At 41.4% G+C, this 20,299-nt stretch overlaps 1 protein-coding gene across 5 annotated transcripts in view; it reads right to left on the reverse strand.

Moving 5' to 3' along the window:
- Nucleotides 1-3,483: 3,483 nt before the first annotated feature.
- Nucleotides 3,484-20,299, reverse strand: part of shroom3 (shroom family member 3) — a 103,690-nt gene continuing 86,874 nt past the window's right edge. For all 5 annotated transcript variants that reach the window (XM_036587471.1, XM_036587472.1, XM_036587475.1 and 2 more), the window contains 5 exons: nucleotides 18,001-18,726; nucleotides 16,508-16,918; nucleotides 11,371-11,464; nucleotides 10,068-10,349; nucleotides 3,484-4,371 (listed from right to left, as the gene is read on the reverse strand). In XM_036587471.1, coding sequence (XP_036443364.1) covers nucleotides 4,003-4,371; nucleotides 10,068-10,349; nucleotides 11,371-11,464; nucleotides 16,508-16,918; nucleotides 18,001-18,726 — 1,882 coding nt within the window. In that variant the 3' untranslated portion in view covers nucleotides 3,484-4,002. The remainder of the gene's footprint in view (nucleotides 4,372-10,067; nucleotides 10,350-11,370; nucleotides 11,465-16,507; nucleotides 16,919-18,000; nucleotides 18,727-20,299) is intronic.

Raw genomic sequence — 20,299 nt, forward strand, 5'->3', positions numbered from 1 at the left:
GCAGTTAAGTAAACTTTTTTGTGTTTTAATAAAGAATATGATGATTTTCTGTGTGAACAGCTGTCCAAAGCTGTGTTTGCTGGTCATGTACTGGTGGTGTTTTTGATTTCGGCTCAAAATGAGCTAAAATTGTCACCACCGAAACAGTCACTACTGAAACATTCGGTAAAGTTTCAGTAGTGTTATGGTTGTTTTGGTAGAGACAAAATGGAACATTAAATCATTTGTTTTAATAAAATAAACAGAATTAAGGTACAGAGTCACTCAAAGCAGTTAAAAGTCCAAAATGTGTCCTAAACCAGTTCAGCAGAAAGATCCACTCCAAAAAAACCCCACTGGGCCTCATTCACCAATATCTTCCTAAGTTTTTTTCTTGAGAAAGATCCTGAGAAAAAGTCTACGTCAGATTCATGACGTGTTCTTAAACTACAGAACTGTTCGCACCTTTGTGCTCTTGAGTGTGTGTAGATTCAGTTCTTACCTCAGAACAAATGCCAGATAAGAAAACACTGCTGAATTTCAGAATCTCAGTGAAAACTGCACAAGTGGGCTTTAAGAAGAAATGTATTCTTAAGAACGGTTGGTGAATGAGGCCCGTTAACTTTAAGTCATTTGGGGTTTTTTAAGTTCGTGTTTATGAGAATAACCCAGACGCCCATCAAGTCATTCAGAAACAAACGCTGCAGACGAGTCTCTTTTTAAAAAATAAATTTATTTTGTAAAATGCGGATCTGCTTTCTCATTTCTCACTCAGAGTAAAGCAAAGTCCTGTTTGATTTGCCAAAAGACAAAAAAAAAACTGTCAAATCCAATTTGAGTCTGAAGTTCTACCTCTAACAAAGGCAACGAAAGCAAAGTATCAGTGGCACCATTACTGGTGTGTGTGCTCATACAGAGACTGTGTTTAACAAACCGTACGGGGTTACCATATTTCTGTGAATGCTTAAAAGGTGCTCTCAAAAATAAAGACGATAAATGGAAAAGAAATAAACGCAGGCAAACGTTTTCGGGAGGTGCACTGTGAGAGAAACCGAAGACCCTCAGTGAGCGTCGGTCAGAACAGAACACAGCCGTCATCATTCAAACCTGGAATCCTCTGATTCTCCCCTGGAGCGATTCCTGTTGGTTGTTTATGGAAATGGACACTAATATCCTATCGGAATATTGTCTTTAACGAGGATCTTAAATTCAGGTTTAGTGGTCCAGACATAGAAGCACCTTTTTTGTTTTTAAAGCCAACTGTGAATGTAGAAATTAATTTAGGCATCCTAAAAACAAAACACATTCCATATGCAGTTGTTCATATGGGCCACATGCGTTGTGAGCTAATCTTTATAAAATATATATATTTTTTCTACACTTTAAAGATCTGGAGAGGTTAGCTCGGAGTATGTACACTTACATATTACAAACGCTTTCATATATAGGCTATTTATAAATAATTATTGCAGTTGCTGATGTCATGGCAGCCACTGAGCATTTTATTTTGTCTTGTCGAGGTCTTTCATTTTAGCACAGGCTGAGTATTAAAGGGGAACCCATTTCTGTCATTCAGAGTGGTTTGGTGTGAAATGGTTCAGGTGTCTTTACAGTGGTGGTGATAGGAACCAGGGGTCGCCATGACTACAACACAAATATAGACATTTTATTTACTATCTAGAACCACCAGTGAACCTACAGGAGTCTTCTAAGTTTTTGTATGGAATATTTATGATGGTAAAACTTCAAAAAATCTGAAAAATAAAGTTTTCTCTGGGGACTATTTTGTCTCTTGCATGTATCCCTCCACCATGAATGGATTTAAAAATACATTTCAAGCCAAAACCTTCTCAGAACTATCAACAACAATGTCTGAGACACCAGGTCGCATCTTCATAACCATTTCATGTACTAACTTTCTGAGGCATTAAACTCTTTGGACGTCTGGTTCCTATCACTACCACTGCTTATAAGTATCTCTAGCAGGAGCGTTTCACACCAAACGACTCTGAATGACTCTGTTTACACCTTAACCATTTAATCATGCAGAAATGTAGAAAAACTGGTGGAATTGCTAAGTGATACAGTTCTTTCTGAATCAGCAGTGCGTCGGTCACAAAGTGCTTTGCTTACAGCGTGAACTGTCACAATAATTGCAATAAGGTGAAGCGTATAGATCTACGCGAACGTGTAAACGTGGAGTGGTGCTTGTGCAGTCTTTCATGTTGCGTGGCTGCGCTGCGTGGTATTTTGTTGGTCTGTCTGGCAGTGGATTTGAACACAGTGGCTGTGAACGTAATGGATCCCTACTCCCTCATTAGTATTGTGCTATATTGTGAGGTAGGGCTGAATGATTTGGGCAAAATATCTAATCATGACTCCAATTTCCCCACAATATTGTTGATGAAGTAGGTTGTAATAAAAACAGCAGCTCTTGCGATTAGAAAATTGAATTCTTTAAAACTGCAACTTCCACATGAAAACAATTAATCATTCAGCCCTATGGTACGGGGGCTATTAGGTTTACTGAACACACGAATCATAAAAGGAATTCAGAGACTTTCTCATCATCAACCTGCATCAATGTTCATGTCACGTAAAAAAGCCAATATCAGTCGTTTGAGCGAGGCTGAAGTTCTTATTTGTCTTATTTGTAGCCATAGACGACACCGTAACCTTGTATTTGATAAGTACAGGAGATGAGGAGTGGAAAACTTTCAGAACTTGACTAAAGGAGGTATAATTTGGGGAAAATATCTCACTGCATTTTTCTGACGAATACTGTGACTGCAATTTAAATTGTGATTATTTTGCACAACATATCCTGCTAATTTGGGTCTGAAGTGTTCTCTTTACTGTAAGTGAGCTGTGTAAATTCTCCTCACTGTAATGTTTAAGTGGAAAGTGAAAAAAAGTCAAGTTTCAGCACTTCAGTTTTTGGCAGTTGATCCCTGAAGCATTTGACAATGTTTTATGCAAAGTGTGTTTTTGTCCAGCATATCAACTTTTTCAGGCTTTTTTTTAAAGCATCATGAAGTGTGCCAGACTGTCAGCTGCTGTGTTGTCATGTAAGCATCATCTACAGGCAGTTTTGTGATACCGGGTCAAATTTTCCCACATAAAACTTGATAATATAGTCTATAATTAAAATTGCAGCTCATGCTATTTGAAACTTGCATTCTCTCAAATGCAATTTTAACATTAAACAATCAATCTTTCAGTCCTACAGCAGGAACCTATAACAGCTGCTGTTCAGTGTTTTTTGGTGAGCAGTGGGTAGTAAACGCATTGTTTTTGTCTTTATCTGTGCTGCTTTTTGTTTTCCGTTTTCAACGGTTTAGCGGCTACCGCAAACTTTCAGTCCTGCGTTGCATTTTCAGCAGATGTAGTGATCTATAATGTTCACTAGAAAATCCGAGTGCAATGTTGGAAAGTGTAGTGCCTTCAGAACCACTCAGGAGTTCCATGTTACGATTCGGACGCAATGAAAAAATATGATGTATGTATTAGTGTTCTAAAGCATTTCGGTCACAGCCACTGTCTGGGGTGTGCAGTACTGAGCTGTTGTCTGGGGTAAACAGTGTGGAGGCAGTGCGGTGCAGAGGCGTTCTGTTGGATCAGAAACACAGTGTGGCAGGTTTAGAATCGCCTGGCGCCGATGTGTCCGATCCGAAACACAGCGTCAAGGCACGTACGGCATTTTCTGCTGGCGTTGTGCGGCTTGTGGTGCTGAGGACAGATCTAACGACGCTTTCTAAAGGCAACAGACTACAATCAGTAACATCGTCCTTCATGCTGATGCAAAATCCTTCGGTTAAGGCACATATACGGGGTCGTGGAAGAGGACATGTTACATTAGATCGCTTATTTTCTCTTCCTCCCTCTTTTATCCACTTTACTACTCTCTCTCTTTCTTTCTCTCTCTCTCTCTCTCTCTCTCTTTCCCTCTCTCACCTTCATCTCTTCAAGTTCTCTACCTTCTCAGCAGCTGAGAGCAGCATTATTCTGCACTGATGGGCGGAGTCAGAGTGAGGTCACAGTGGTGGGTCGTGGTGGGTGGGCAGGGGGATTAGAACCCTGTGCTTGGCTAGTGTCTGAACTGGAAACGGAGGCGGAGTCTGTGCCAGGTGGGTGGAGCTCCGGGGGAATGCTTTCAGTCAGTCTCTGCAGTTGCTCCTCGCCGTGACGGATGAGCTCGTCCAGGTGGCGCTGGCGGATCAGCAGGGCCGGTTTGGCGCGAACGTAGCGCTGGTAGTCTCGCAGCTGCGCCGCGCTCAGGTAACCGGCCAGGAAGTCCAGGACCACGCGCTCGCGCCGGTCCAGATTCTCCTTCAGCTCTCGCGCGTCCTCCTGCTGGCTGCACAGCTGCTTGCGCTTCTGCTGTAGAGACACCTACAGAGCAACAACAACAAACACTGGGGCTGTAAATCTCCGACATCAACATGATTTGATTTGATCAATCTCAAAATGTCCCATGATTCAAAAGACATATTCGGTAAAGATATAGAGATTTCGAGATGCAACAATGTTTGTGAAATGTGAAAAGTCCTTTGAACTTCTCTGCGGGTTTATAAAGCTTACTGAGGAATCTGAATATCTGCTTCCACACTCTGTTTGAAATATGCAGCAGGAAGCCTCTGCAGCTTCCTTCCAGTGGTTCTTTCCTCAAGATAACACGGTATGTTTGTCTGCTAATAAAGCTCACGGACACACCATCATTTTCCACCCAGGACTCACATGTAGAGATACTGTTGTGGTCAGAAAAGGAAGTCCAGGTCAAGCCCACTTTTACTCATCATCACTGTTATCTATACAAACACAATAGCTGACCATGATGCAAAGGGCTACAACATAACAGTCTAAAGCTTAGTGATGATTAACTAGTTCAGCTCTTACCGCTCAGTATACACTCATTAATATGTTAGTATTTAGTTGGATATTACACTTCTTACTTAAATTTGTTCTGGTCCATGCTGTCAGCTAGTTTATTAGACTTGCTGGCCCTGTTTGCTGATAACATTTGGGTCATCTTTCATAACTATTTTGGCTGCACTGGGAAGTGATGGATGTAGAAATTGTGCCACCTGGTGGTTGTGAATTGCAGTATATCAACAGAGTCCACTGTAAGTGAAAAAAAAATTAAGGACTCCCAATTTGATTGTTTCTCATCTTCAGTCCTTCAGTCCTGCTCTCAGACACAGTCAGCTCCACTGATGATGTCACTCTGAAACCGTTTATGTGGACTGCAGAGGTAAGCTGGAAAACACTGATGTGGATCAGTGCTACTCAAGTCTGGTTCTCAGTTTAAAGACCTCCTGCACTTAAAAATGTGTTTTTTTTTAAATGGTATCTCTTCTTGATTGACCTGTTATGATTACACAGACTGATATTTGTATTAAAAGTGTTAATGCAGAGTTCACATTTTTCAATTGGAACCACAGGCTTTCTCAATACACCCCCCTAAAAAAGTGTTTTTTTTGGGACGCTACATAGCAGCTTAGTTTTGTACGCCACATATGACCTTTAACCTATCATGGTCCAATTCACTAAAATATGCTAATGAGACAATTACACTGTGGCGACCAGAAACTTTCAGCTAGCACTAACATAGCTGTTACGAGCCCTGTGTCCCTTTACATGCAGGTACACGATTGGCCACACGGGGGAGCACTGATGTGTAAGAGGTCACCTAGCCACCCTCTTTGGAGACGTTCAGGGCTCTTTCCCCTTTGACATGACTTGGAAGAACAGCTGTCCAGACCAGCCCGGCACTCTTCACTTTGCTTGTGAAGTCAATTGAAAGATTTTTTTTAAGACTCTGTGCAACTTGGTGAACTTGGTGAAGCAGGGGACACGCGCCACTTTGTTTTGGTTACTTTTTCTCCTCTTTAAGGTAGGGAGTGAGGGTCACCGTATGTCCTTCTGCTCCTTTTGTTTTTCAGGTTTAGTTAGATTAGTAATCATTAGTTGTTTTGTTTGTTATTTTGGCAAAAGCTCGTTCCTGAAGCCATCAACCCAACTTATGTTTGAGCTTTTGAAGTAAATAAACCTGCCATTTTCTGACTTCCATGGTGTCCGGTGTCTGGTCTGGCAGCAGGTCTGGGGAGAGAGCCCACTCCCGTTTGACCCGAGACCGTGTCGCAACAATAGCTAACTTAATGTGTGCGATATTTGGACTGTTGTTTATAGCTAAAATAAATAAATGGTGGTGGTATTTAAAATGATGACAGTGTCAAATTTATAATCCACATCCATCTAATAAGAGTCAAATGTGGTGTGTGCAGAACTGTCCTGGTAGCAGATGCTAACACTGGGTTAACGAGCCGGGCAGAAAGTAGCTTCAATTAAAAGCAAGTTCAGTTCCGGCTTAGTGAATCTTTACTGATGCAGCTTTTGAGGATAAAGACTCAAATCGGAAGCAGTGAACCGTTTGGTTGTGTGTTGAGCTGTTAGCTATGCTAATCTTCTTCCATTATACCGGGCGAGTGGCTGTCACTAGAGTGACAAAATGATAGAAAAGACAGAATCTAACCTGTTCTGAGGTCTGTTGAGCTTATCAGGGGTGCTCAATCCTGGTCCAACACACTTGGCTCTATCATTCAGACGCCCCAAGGTCCTTCATAACCTGGATCAGGAGTGTTAGATTAGGGTTGGAGCTAAATTCTGCAGGGCAGTAGATCTCCAGGACCAGGACTGGGCGGCAAAGAGCTAAGTTAGCCTGCTAAGTACCACTAGCATAATCGGCTCCACTTGCTGGGTTTCTATTGATATGCTTCCTTCAGTCTTATGAATAATCTGAGATAATTGAATATGTTTATTGTGTAAATTCATACTACAAAACAATTAAAATACAATTTGTCACTCAGCCCCACTGTTCAGTTAAGTCTATTTTCATTTTTATTGTTCATAGTAAAAAATATTGGTAGATTATTTGATTACTAATACTATCAATAGTGACAGATCTATTCTGAAGCCCTTCCTGAACTGACTCAGGTGTAAGCAGGTAGAATGGTACACGGTGCTGCGCCATGGCTCAACAGAGCTGGGTCTGAGTAATAGGAGTCAAGACTGATATGAGATATCTAACTCCCATTTACAAACACTTACACGTATTCAACGCTGCCACACAGTCTGATTATGTACGGCAGTTTAAACTCGATTCCTCTGAACCATATCAGGTTTTCAGCATCATTAAGAGATCAGTGATTGTTTAACTTTGCTATTACTGGCACAAACAAACAATCAGGGTTTTACAGAATCCAGCTAATGATGACTGAGCAAGTATGTGCTGGGACAATGGCTGTATGTGTGTGTACTGTGCTCTCACAGCGTTCTCCAGTGTCTGCTTTGTCTTTAGAGTCACGCAACCATCCCAAAACTCAAACACACTATGATTCATCCGTTTCAGTCTCACAATTGCTGGTATCCCCAGTGAATTCTTTGTAAGTAGGCTAGACCAGTCAGTGTTCAGTTTGACAATGCTGCCCTCTCCTAATTCATAAGGGAAAAAAGCAGACAGATGAAAATACTTTGTATTGTGAGGACGCCTGACAAAAATATTACAAAGGAAAAGCTTGCAGGTTTTGGCACGGTTGTCTCGTCTTTGTCTATTATGTGTATATTAGGGGTTGCATAGACTAACCAACTAATAAATCCACTAGTAGGCGCTGTAGGCGATAGTCAACAAGTTGACTACAGTGCCTGAGATGTAAAAAACTGCAGTGAAGAGGCAGAATCAGAGAACAGCAATCAGAAATCACAAAGAACAAAGCACCTTATCAAGCCGTTGGTACACTACACAATTTGCAATTTTTTGGGGCGACTGAAATATTGGGGATCGCACACTACGCAACTTTTCAGCTGCTGCTGAACTGAACAAAACTCACTGAACTCGTGCGAACTCACACATTCTCCCGTTACGAGGAGACGCAAATAAGCAAACGTGGAGCTGCTGCTGCTGGTTTCTCTACCGTTTGCACTGATGCAGTAAACGAAGCAGCAGGTAAACATGTTTCAGTGAGGCTCATGGAAAATGTGAAAAGCTTCGCTCCAAATACAGAGACTTTTCTCCATTTTTCTTTGTTTACTTGCTGTATTTTCTTCTTTTGTGCTCTCAGTTTTCATTGGCTGTTGGAGGATTGATCTCTATTCACTATTCAATCTCTGTTCAGATTGAGTCGTTGATCAGTTTACACTAGATTTCACTCAGAGTCGGGTCGAAAAAACCAAACATTTGATAAACTCCGACTGGTCTGAAACGCGATTGGGAGGCCAAAAATCTTAGTCTGCGCCCCTCAAACACGACTCGACTCTCTCTCCAGCTGTCGACTCCAACTGACCCAAACATCTGCAGACTAGAGCCGACCAGCTCAGACTCAGCCAGAGTGAGAATCAGGGCTAAAATCGTGGGTTAAAGTTGTGTAGTGTAACCCGGCTTTAGTGGATACTACACAGGATTAAACCAATTCCACTGCAAACTGTGTTAGACTGTGCTGAAATACTGGCACGAAAGCCAGAGCAGGTAGGATTAGAGAACCGCTTTTGACTGACATGCAAAACATTGAATCATGGACCGTTTAGTGCGACATGCGCAATCTTGGTCACCTGCTGGAAAACGCGTGAGAATTTCTCATTTACCTGCTACCTACGGTTTCAAACAAAATTCAGGAATACCAACTAAAAATGGGATATCGCGAATGTCTCCTGGTTGAGCGACTTGGCCTGTATCTCGCTCTAAACGACTTACTTGTGAGTAGAGATGCATCTGCTTGCTACTAGCATTTAGCCTGATAAACAGTCATCTGTTTCCCATCAGACATTCCAGAGCCAGTTTTAACTCTGTGTCAGAGGTGAGTTCCTGAGAGCTGTGGTGATTTTAGTGTGCAGTTTATATCAGACAGTCTGTACTTCTGTATGCCTGAGACTGAAACTTCCTGATTACCCGGCTCCTCTTAGCAAGGCACTAGCAAAACGCTTTTCACACTTTTTCACACACATATTTTTTTAATGTGGTAATGATGTCTTGTCAACTAGTATAAATGAATAATTGTGCAATCCCTAATATATATACTCATACTTAAAAATGAGTTGCCATTTTTGGCCATTCCGTGGCTTCCCAAAATGATCTTGTGTATTCTAGACTAGAGGTCTGCATGGGACCATTGTTTTAGTCCTGCTCCCACAAAGTTTCATCCTGCTCCCGCCCACTTCCACAGAAAATCTGCACCTTTTGTCCCACTCCTTCCGTTTGGTCCTGTTTCTGCCCAAAGCCATGTCCATCTGTGTTAGTCATGACTGAAAATGACATTTCAAACTTGCCTTAAGTCGGCTGTATTGTCATGTTTACTTTTATGAACCCCTTGGGCTCATAAAACACTTCTATAACCTAAGAATAGCTCCATTAGTTTGCACTTAAGTCCCTATACTTACTGAATAATAAGGCTTTGTATGAAATAAACCTGGAATAATAAGGGGTTAAGAGCACTTTCCACAGCTACGGCCGATTGACTGTCTGAAAGCTCAGCAGTTTCTGAAGTCTACAAGAAAGCAGTTCACACGACTGTTTACGTGATTGGTTGCTTCTTTGTTATAACTGGTTTCTATTTTATTAATTTTCGGTATTTTGCTGTTATGTTTTATTTTAATATGCTCATTATTAGGTGACTGTTATCATTTTTACAAGGCCATTCATTCATTTGTGGGATTTCTCTACACGTATGTGATGTCATGCTCTCACCTGCACCGGATTGGATAACTGCCTGTTTTTGTGTGCGACACTGAAAATTTGCATCCCTGTCACAAGATACTGTGGTGGGTCCCACAACCTCTATAGACCTTCTGGTTTGTTTGCACAAGGTCAGAAAAACCTATTAACTGTTTGTTGACTGGAGTCATAGGGATGGTCATATAGATGCACCCGTTGACTGACTAAGATCAGTGTAGTCCAGCGGCCCATGACAGACACCAGGTATTGCATCTGTCTGAAGTGATTCAGAATCAGATTGTTCCCTGTGATGTGAACATAGCCTAAATATCTGCCATGTGCTCAGTCAGTTTGTCTATCCGCGTAAGTGTAATATAACCCTCACCCTCTCCTCAGCGCTGTCCTGCTCCGTCTCCTTGTCCAGGGCGTTGAGGGCGTTCTCCACCCGGGCCAGCCGCCCGCTCAGAGACAGCAGCAGGTTCACAATCTTCTCCAGGTCTCCGATGAACATGCGGTACTTCTCCCTCTCGTTGGGTTTGCAGCGCTGCTGCACCAGCGTCTCCATACTGCAACCGAGCTCGCTGTAGCGCTGCTGGTCCTCCGCCAGGCTCGCTCTCTCCCTGTGCAGCACTGCCACACTGACAGCCAGAGCCTGCATCAGCTCCACCTGCAAGACAGGAGGACACAATGCACTCAGCACAGTCCAGGCTATGTCATCCATCTAAAGACTAGCTCTTCACCTGCATGATGAAGTTTACACCCCCTTGAGTTCCCTCGAGTTTTTTGCTTTTGGTCTAGGGACTTGTTAGTGAAACCAGGTAGCTGTCTGTCTGTAGAGAGAGTACTACAGTGAGCAATGATGCTGTAAATTTAAACTGCAACCGCCTCTCCATTTTTATAGATAGCAGTATGTCATACAGTATCAGAAACTACATAAGCAAGTCTAGCCACGGCATTTCTAATAGGATCACTGTATTCCAAAGGTATTGGCTAAATATCCAGCTGGGGAACAGAAACACTGTTCATTCTTGTTTTTGCTTACTCTTTATCTGGTTGTCGTTTTATGTCCAATTAAATGTCTGTGACATGTTCTGAGATTGATGCTGTTGTCACTAAAGCTGAGTGAAGATGAAAAAATGCCAAGAACAGGAATCTTACAAGCATAAACCTCTCAGAAAAGCAGAGATTCAAAGGAAAACGTGGCTTTATCATCACGGCTTGAAAAAACTTGTTTTTGTTAAAAAATCCATGCTCAGAAAATCCAACCAGATAAACTGTCTGCTGAACATCACTGGTTGCTGCTGACAAACTCACTTAACTGTGTTACACTTTATATTCTCTTTTTAACTGCATATATTCTGCCCTCACTAGAATAGGCTAAGCAGGTCAACAGAAAGTTAACCCGCTAACAGATTAATGCTCCTATAATAAAAGACAGATGTTCAAGTTCAAGTTCAAGACTTTAGAGAAGGAGTTAATGCAATACTGCAACGCTGAAAGTAAATAATGTTACTTGTGACCCTTTTACAAGCTTAAAATGTCTGCATTTAAACTGACATCAAAATCCAAACCCCACAAGCACCAGCCTGACTTTCTGAGTAGGAATTCACAGTTAAGAGGGTGTTTTGAAGTGTATTAATCCTTAATGAACACTCTTATTATGTTCGCAGAATGGATGAGAATTTGACCTTCTTCTGGTTCAAATCTGACTCTTCCTCGTCCAGATCCGTCTCCATCCCCCCTTTCGCTGTAGTGTCTGCCACACCGGCTGCATCAGGAGCCCTGCGTGAGGAAACACCAAACCCGGAGAAAAATGTAAACGATGCAATGAAATGAAAATATTTGGTTGAAGCTGAAAATCAAGACACACTGGACTGAAAACCAAAACTGAAAAATGCTGACAGTGAATAAAAATTGGATTATCCAGATTGGATAATATACATTTACAAAATGATTACAGTATGAAGGCCACAGCTGTGCCACAAAACCCAATGTCCTCTACAGAGAATTGTTGGTCAGCCACAGCAATGATCTTCACTATTTCTAGTTATACTTTGCACTTTGGTGGTCATTTATGCACTTCATTAATGAAGTCAACGTCGGCGTCCTCGCTGTGACGTTCCTTTCTGCTTCTGTTGTTTTGCTGCGTTCTGCAACAGGCATCAAACCTGAAGTGGACAAGTTATCGTATCTCGTCTTGATACTCCAAACAAAGATCACAAGTCTCGTGTTCAGTATTCCTCAAAGAAACCATGAAGTAGTTCCACACAGCCGATATTTTCACTGATCTCTTGCTGCTCAAACTGTTCGAACGTGTCTGTGCTGACCAGTGCAAACAAAAGGAAACAAACAGCATTTTCATCACTATTTCTCACTCACTCTGCCATTAAAAGTACTGTAAGGTCCAACAATTTGACACTGTTTTGATCCCATTTAATCTTTTTTTTCTTTACATCCATTGTTTGCCACTTTTGACCATTTTCAGCTGAAAGTTTTGCTGCGCCACAGCAGCAGTGGAATAAACTGGATGTTGATTTTTGCGGAGGCATGGATGCCGAATGTCTCCTTAATGAAGTTCAGGCACAACTAGTGCTAGCCAACAAAAAATTGGATAGACTACACAACATCTCCCTGCCCTTTTCCACTTTAAATAAACAACTGACATTGCTAAAGCTGTATTCATTCAATTTCACTGGTAAACAGCGTTTCAATGGTTGCATGTCCGTGGTACCACTACCATGAATGGCACAGCGTTTTTTCAATGCCAGCATGTAAACGCAGCGTAAGAGAGGACAATGAGAAACAGACACATGCAGACATAGTGAACCCAGAAACAAACTAGATTCCACCCAGTAAGCAGGGCAGAAGTAATCGTCCTACTCACGCATGCCTCAATAGAAACAATGTCAGTGATGACGTAAGGCATGCGCCGCCTCTGCCCATCACACACAATTTAACTAACACAAAGCACATCAAAATGCACACACAAAATACTGTATAACTGTCATACTGTGGTATGTCTTGTCCTACACATTTTCCCCCTGAACATCACTGGATCCTCTGATCTATGAGTCCATTAAGGAGTTGAAATGTGAACACTGCTGCCTCCATGCTAACAGCGAGCTAAGGCTGGTTTTACACATAACTAAATTTCAATGAACTGCATAATGTCAAGCATCCTGCAACTTAGTTGAATCCTAGCTGCAACAATCGCAAGCGTCTCAACTTTGTGACACAAGTTTAATGAAACAGCCAATCGAGGCGCTAATAATAACGCATCATGTGATCATGCTTAACGACACACTTTCAAACCAGAGACCACTGATTTTTTTTTCACATTTTGTCAGTTGCCTGAGCCTTGACAACAAATGTGAGCATTTTTTAAGCTAATATTCCTGTAATATAATAATTTTAATAATATATTTTATATAATTTTAATAATAATAATTTTTTAAGCTAATACTCCTGTAACCAGCTGTGTTAAAAGCGAGCTAAAGCTAACAGACGTTGAAACGGCTGCTTGTGCCACCATTTATTCTTCTGTGATCTATGTAGCTAGATTTATTTCTCCTCTCTTGACACCCCAACTCAGATTACTTTAGGATTCAATGGATGAAAGCCAGAAATATAGATATAGGTATAAAAAATTGGCAACGACAGCTTGAGAACATCTATGAAAATGACAAATGCTATAAATATATTGATTTCACCTCTACAAACTACATGGTGTATCAAAACTACAAGCTGCTAATTTGTCTAACTAGTGGAGTAACTGAATGTGTTGTGTGCAACTTTTGGTTTCGGATGACTGTTTTTGAACTGCTTTGTTTTTACTTTTGGGTTGAACAGAAATTGTGTTGCAGGGAACTCAAAACACGCAACTAGTTGCATGAAAGTTTCACTGTGTACAGCCAGTCCAACACTTCCGCACAGTGAAATGGCGTCCCATGAAATGAGTTTACAGTTAAACACTTTTTTGAAAAATTGAAGGAATTCCTAATAATCAAAAGACATTCAGAGATAAATGCAGCTTAACGTTCGAGATGCTTTTTACATTTTGGGCAGCTCCTCCAAATATGCCCTATTACTGCCAAAGCACCTGAACTACCACACTGGACAAAGCTTGCTGCTTTGTGTGGGATATATGGGTGAGGTTGGCTGCCTTATGATGTCAGTTCAGTGTGCAGGAGTGTTAGGTAGCAAAACTCCCATAGAGAAATCCATCTTACACCCAGGCAAAATTCTACAAGCCTCTAAATGATACTAGTTATGTTAAATGATATTACTTACTTAATTACTATTTCATTGGTTATTATAATAGATCATCGAAATGAACGCTCCAACATATTTTTTAGGCTGAGTATATTCTGGTCCTTCAACACTAGGTGTCAGTGTTATCATGTTGTTGGAGAAGCTGGAGCAGCCCTGATTTTTTCCCTGTCAGAACTGGAGCAAACAACACAGCAGAGACGGCTACACAAAGATCACAAAAGACTAGAAATTCAAACCCACGGAGTTTCAATGAAAGATCTGTCTGAGAACCAGTTCATAACTTTAGCTTATCTAATAAAGGCTGATACAGCCTTAATAAACAACGTCCAGCCTGAATGTCAACTCCTTGTAAAAGCATCTTGAGTATTAAGCTGTCTATGTGTCTTTTGTTCATTAGGAACTCTATCTATTTTTCAAAGTTTATGCATAATTCACTTGTTAAGATGTAAACAGAGTCATTCAGAGTGGTTTGGTGTGAAACGCTCTGTTCTAGAGAAGAACTGTTCACTGTGGTGGTGATAGGAACCAGACGTCCACCTCTAAAAGCTCCCTCACAGAAAGTTACTACATGAAGTAGCTATAAATACACAGCCTGATGCCTGAGACAATGTTTTATGATAGTTCTGATGGATTTGGTCCAAAATCTAAGATTTTGGTCTAAAACATTTTTTATCCATTCATGGTGGAGAGACACATGCCAGGTGTTGCAAGGCAAAACAATGTCCCCAAAGAACTTTTTCACCTTTCCACTATTTTACCATCATCAACATCAACACCAGTTTTACTATCATCAACATCAGCAGTCATGTGTTCACTGGTGGTTTTGATAGTAAATAAAATGTCTGTATTTGTGTTGTAGTCATGGTGACCTCTGGTTCCTATCACCACCACTGCAAGGAAAGAAAAGAGTCTCTATAATAAACCATTTCACACCAAACCACTCCGAATTACTCTGTTCACATCTCAACTGATGAATTATGCAGAAATTCCCCTTAAAGAGCAATGTTATTATAGCAGCCAATGCAGACAACAAGCATGTACAGCTGCGGCCCAGAACACTGATAAACTGTAAACCTGGTAAAAGCCACTTAATACAGTTGATCCAAAGAAGCCCTTGTGTTCATCTCTGTTCTGTATCATATTCCCTGGTGGCCTCGTGGCATTGTTAATCTGTGCGGCTACCGGCGACAGAAAGACTTGTTGTGATAACACACAGCTAAAGCAATAATCTGAGTGCTAATGACATCAACTCCAACAAAGAGCTGCAGTGTTTACTGTCCCTATGGGCTCAGAATCACCCACATCACTCAGTTACATAACCCTCACAGAGCCCCCAGCTCTCCAGCTCTCTCTCTCTTTCACTTTAAAACCTCTATCTCTGCAATGAGTTTGGAGCTGATTATAATAGATTATAATATATTCTAGATGCACCAAAATGAAAATATTTGGCCGAAACCAAAACCAAAAGCCGGGAAGACTGGCACAGGAAAGCCTCACAAAGTTTGGTGCACCCCTATAACATACAGACATATGCAGAAGTTTGGGCGCCTCTGGTCAAATGATGTTTTTATTGATTTTCCCATGTTAAATTTGCAAATAAACAGAAAATGTGTACTAAAATTTGCCATATTTTGAGTGTGTTCTCTGTTATATTAATATATTATATTGTTATATTAACAAAACGTCATTTGACCTGGGGCGCCCAGACCTTTGCATAGGCCTATGTAATATCAGTGTCATTTCTGAAAGTTTGGGGGCCCTAAACCACATTCTCCTCCCCTTTTACGCCAATCATGACGTTAATTTTAGCACGGAATAAAGATTAATAACTGCTAAGGTACATGAAAAAGGGAAAAAAAACAGTTTCTAATTGTCTCTCAACTAAATTGCCTACATATGGAAAAATATGTACTACATAAAATGACATCGGAAAAAGGCATCAGATCGGGAGTTTTTGACACCATGTTGTGCGTCTTTATGTTATTATTTTGTTACTTTATGTTATTATAAAAGGTAGAACCCGTTAAAATGTTGTGCTGGATGTTTAGGTCTCAAATTATTGAAAAGTTGTTATTGCAAAAAATGTTATACTGCTGACGACATGATGACAATAGTAGATAATTCATACAGATCCTCAGAAGACACGTCCTTCACCAAGTTTTGAGTTCTATCTGCTTGGGTAAGGGGTCTAAACCACAACCCGCACTATAAAATGTTCTTCTGCACGTTGCGTGCAATTACAAATTTCCACCAGAGAGGTCTCCAAATCCCCAAATCTTACATAGCACAGTTTTAATAATCCAGCATAATCATGGAGACTGATTTACAGTAAGAAACGGCACTTACATAATTTTCAAAAAGGTATGAACTCATTTTTCAGCCAAAATATTATGTTTAAACATAAAAAAATATTATTTTTATTGCTACTGTGTAAATGTATTCTCCACTCAGTGTTCGCGTATTCAGTATATTCTGAATCATACTAAAATCGAACTGAAATTTGTGTTTAAATTGGCGTGAAAGCAGTGTCTCCTCAGTTTCTGGGTTATTTACCTGTCGCCTGGACAAGTGGTGCTGCTCCTCATATGCTGCTGTGTAGATGAGGAACGGGAGGGGAAGATGTCCTCCATTAGGTCCAGTGTGCTGGTGCTTGACCAGGCGTCCAGGAGTGGAGCTAGAGCCTCGTCTCTGTGCATCAGCTCACGAGCCAAAACCTCCACCTTCACCTCCGCTGCTGAGCGCTCTCTCCGGGACAGTGGGGGTGACTCAAGGCCCAGGCTTGAAGAGGCCTCCTCCTCCTCCTCCTCCTCCTCCTTCTCCACAGAACTGCCCTCGGGGTACTGGAGCGCAGACTCAGCTTCAGACTCCTCAGCTCTGATGGGGACCGAACTGGGGTCAGAAGATACTGGCACAGAGGAGTAATCATGTGGAGGTCCATCTTGGTGAAACTGATGCTCAGAGACACTGGAATGAAAATATGCAATCGGTTTATCTTTATCTGGGCAGGTCAGCTCCGGTCCTGGAGGCTGAAGTCCAGCACATTTTGGTGACTGTCCGGCTCAGAGGCAAATTAACTGATGAGTTGAATCAGGAGTGTTCAAGCAGAGAAATCACCAAACTGTGCTGGATGGAGCCCCTCCAGCACCTGAGCTGGTCACCCCGATCTGCAGTTAAAATACACTATATATTTAAATATACTTATATGTATATATTTATATATGTATATTTATATACAGATGTATATATACTTTATCAACTCTAAAGCATACATAAATAACAAAATTCATAATAACACCTTTTTTTACAATTATTGCACTATAGCTATTACAAATACATACAGTTTTCTAATTTATAAGACTACGTAGAAGTCAGTTACATACAAATATTACTTTATGTGCAGACATAATGTATGTCTTTATGTCTTCTGTGAAACTGTATACTATTTCTCTGTCTTTGTGCTCCAGTAGGACCCTCTACACCCTACCAGCCGCTTTTTATAGGCTCTGCAGGCGAATAACAGTGAACAGAAGTGTTTTATGACTGACCGAATAAACCATCACTGCCAAAAAGGGTTAAACAGAAATAAATATCAGAAAAAAACGAGAGGTAGACCCGAATAAGATCTTTTACTCAGACACTGACATGCCCAACATGCACTTCTTCTTATGATTGCATTTCACTAAGATTTAAGCAGCCGAATGGCTGCAAAGCTCTTCTCTGAGAATCTGCACACATCGGGTAGCTGAGCTACGAGTCTCTCCTCCTCACACGGCTTCTTCTTAAAATGTTTCTCAATACTCATCTGTTAAGTATTAGATGAATCGCTAGTATAACTGCAACTAGATATTCTTTCAAACTAAGAGTTGGGAAATTCGGCGAGGACAACTCTGTAAGTTACTTTTTCGAAAGTGCTGCTTATTCCACCGCTTTTTCTCCCACTGTCTCCTTCACTCTCTCACTTTCCTCTGATGCAAGCTTTGTTCATATAGCAATCAAAATAAAAGCTCATTGTTTAAACATGTATTTCTTTATATATATGTGGCTACCTGTTCAGCTCAGGAGGTGGTGCAATGTCCTCAATCGTGAGCGGCGGGCGCGGAAATGGGAGGTCCTCTGTAATGTCTGTCTCTCTGATAGGCAGGGGAGGTGGTGGTGGAGAAGGCGGAGCTAAGAAGACCTCATCATCCTCCTGTGACACGACTGGAGGTGGAGCGAAGTGGAGACTGGACTCTGAGATCCGCAGAGATAGAAGGGGCTTAGTGGGAGAGGTGGGGCTTTTGGGAGCGGTGGGTGGTCCTGAATGGGACGACCTAGGAGGCGGATCAGAGAAGAAAGGTGCGTGTGAATCTGTGACTTTGACCTCTAAGTGTGGAGGTGTCAGGTTAGTGGTCGTCTTTGGTGCTGCGGTCTTCTGGGTGGCCGAGAGGTCTTTCAGGACGTCTCCGGAAATGTCGTCAGAATTTCGCTGCGCCGTTCCTGATGTTCTGAATGAACTCTCGTGAACGGTGCCTGGGAAGGTGATAGCGTCCAGGTTGGGTTGGCACTGCGTCTCGCCAGCTGTGAGGGAGCCTGGAGGAGAGAACGGGCACGGCAGTCCCACAGAGGCAGCCAGGCCGGAGGCGCTGTGGGCCCGGGGCCGGTCCGAGTGCCGCTGTCTTTCCCTCCTTGTCACAGGGGTGTTCATCTGGCTCGGACCTGGGTTCAGCAGGTAGTTCCGCTCCAGAAGTACTGAGCCCAGTGACGCTCGCTCAGGTGCTGCACTCCCCAGTGCTCTGTTCCACACAAACACAAAGAAAGAAAGCATAAAAGTGAATCTGTCAAATGTCAAAACAGGTTGCATATTTTTCATTTCTCTCTTGTTCATTTTCATTCAAAGCCAAAGATAATTTACCACATTTTGCCAACTTAGAATTCTTTCACACGACAACACAAGATCCAAAATAGCAACAGCGGGGCTTGCGGCTGATAGAGGCATTGACCAATTAAGGCAGAGAGAAGATCAGGATTGCCATAAAAGTCACTGCTTTTTAAACAGTTTTCATCTGCCATCAATATGCTTACTCTGTAAAGGACAGATCTGACGCACTGACCTCCAGGACGTCTCAATCCCTGATATTTGGTGTTAAATATGTACTGTTTATTTTAGACCCTGTTTGTTGAAGATCCATACAATACTGACAGTAATCACTCGAGAGAGAGAGACATAGCAAATACCGGATTGTTGTAAAGAAACAGATATAATCCATAAAGCGACTACAAGTGAATCAGAATATTAGAACCAAGCTGGGTACCCCTGGTGTAAATCTATGAAGTTTGTACATCTTAAAAAACTTGTAACTCCAAGTATTATTTTTTTTTGGATTTCACTGTTTTACATCATTTGAAACCACCCACTGCCCCTTACACCATGTGACAATTATTTGACAATGGACCAATTTCCATGTTTATGAAATGAAAGTCATGAAAGTTTTTATCTTCTCCTATAGGGTTACAATTCAGGGGATACAATGTTTTCTTACAAAAAGCAAGTTCGCTGAAGTGTCCATACAGACAAACTCGGTAATCAATAGATGCCCTGGGCATCAATACTGTGTTCCGCCTGGAGCAGCACCATCACAAGCACCATTTCAGGCTGTCAGAATTAAATTTAATATTTAAATATTTGTCAAAGCAACAGTGACAAGCTGACAATCTATGACAAGTGTAATCAACAGGAGCATTGCCTGTAGGTTGTGATGCAAATCTGCCAGGGGTGTTTTGCCTACATCATGCGCTTTAAGGCTGTCAGAAAATGTCTACTCGAATATTAAAAGCTACCTGTTATGTTGTGACATTGTCAAACATACAATGGCTACAAAATGGCATTACTGACCATAAATAAATAAAAGACCCAACAATGTTATTTTAGGTTTTGAAATATTGTATTTGTAAACATCCAAATGCTCTTTAGCAGCTCAGTCATTCTGACTAATGCAGAAATACATTTTAATTTGTGGTAACTGAACTGTCTGCCTCAGATGGCCGACTATTTCTGACAAGCCAACGTTCTAAATGTGGATGTTTTGTAGTACAGTATACTAATAAACGTGTGATATATATAAGGTGATGAAGTAAACAGCTGCTTGGCTAAGCGCTACTGCAGCCACCCATGTCACTTAAAGACTTTTACTGCTCCCAGTACGTAAATCCTGGAAGAGCCCCTAAATTCAGTTTTAGCTTATAAAGACAACGTGCTACCACTGGTGTGAGGGACTTAATGGAAAAGTCATTCTCAAAAACACATAAGAATTTAAAGAATCGGTTTATGCACCTCTTTTAGACAACCATCTCACTACCCCAATATGA

This window comes from Colossoma macropomum, unplaced genomic scaffold (assembly GCF_904425465.1).
Source record: "Colossoma macropomum unplaced genomic scaffold, Colossoma_macropomum, whole genome shotgun sequence".
NCBI lineage: Eukaryota > Metazoa > Chordata > Actinopteri > Characiformes > Serrasalmidae > Colossoma > Colossoma macropomum.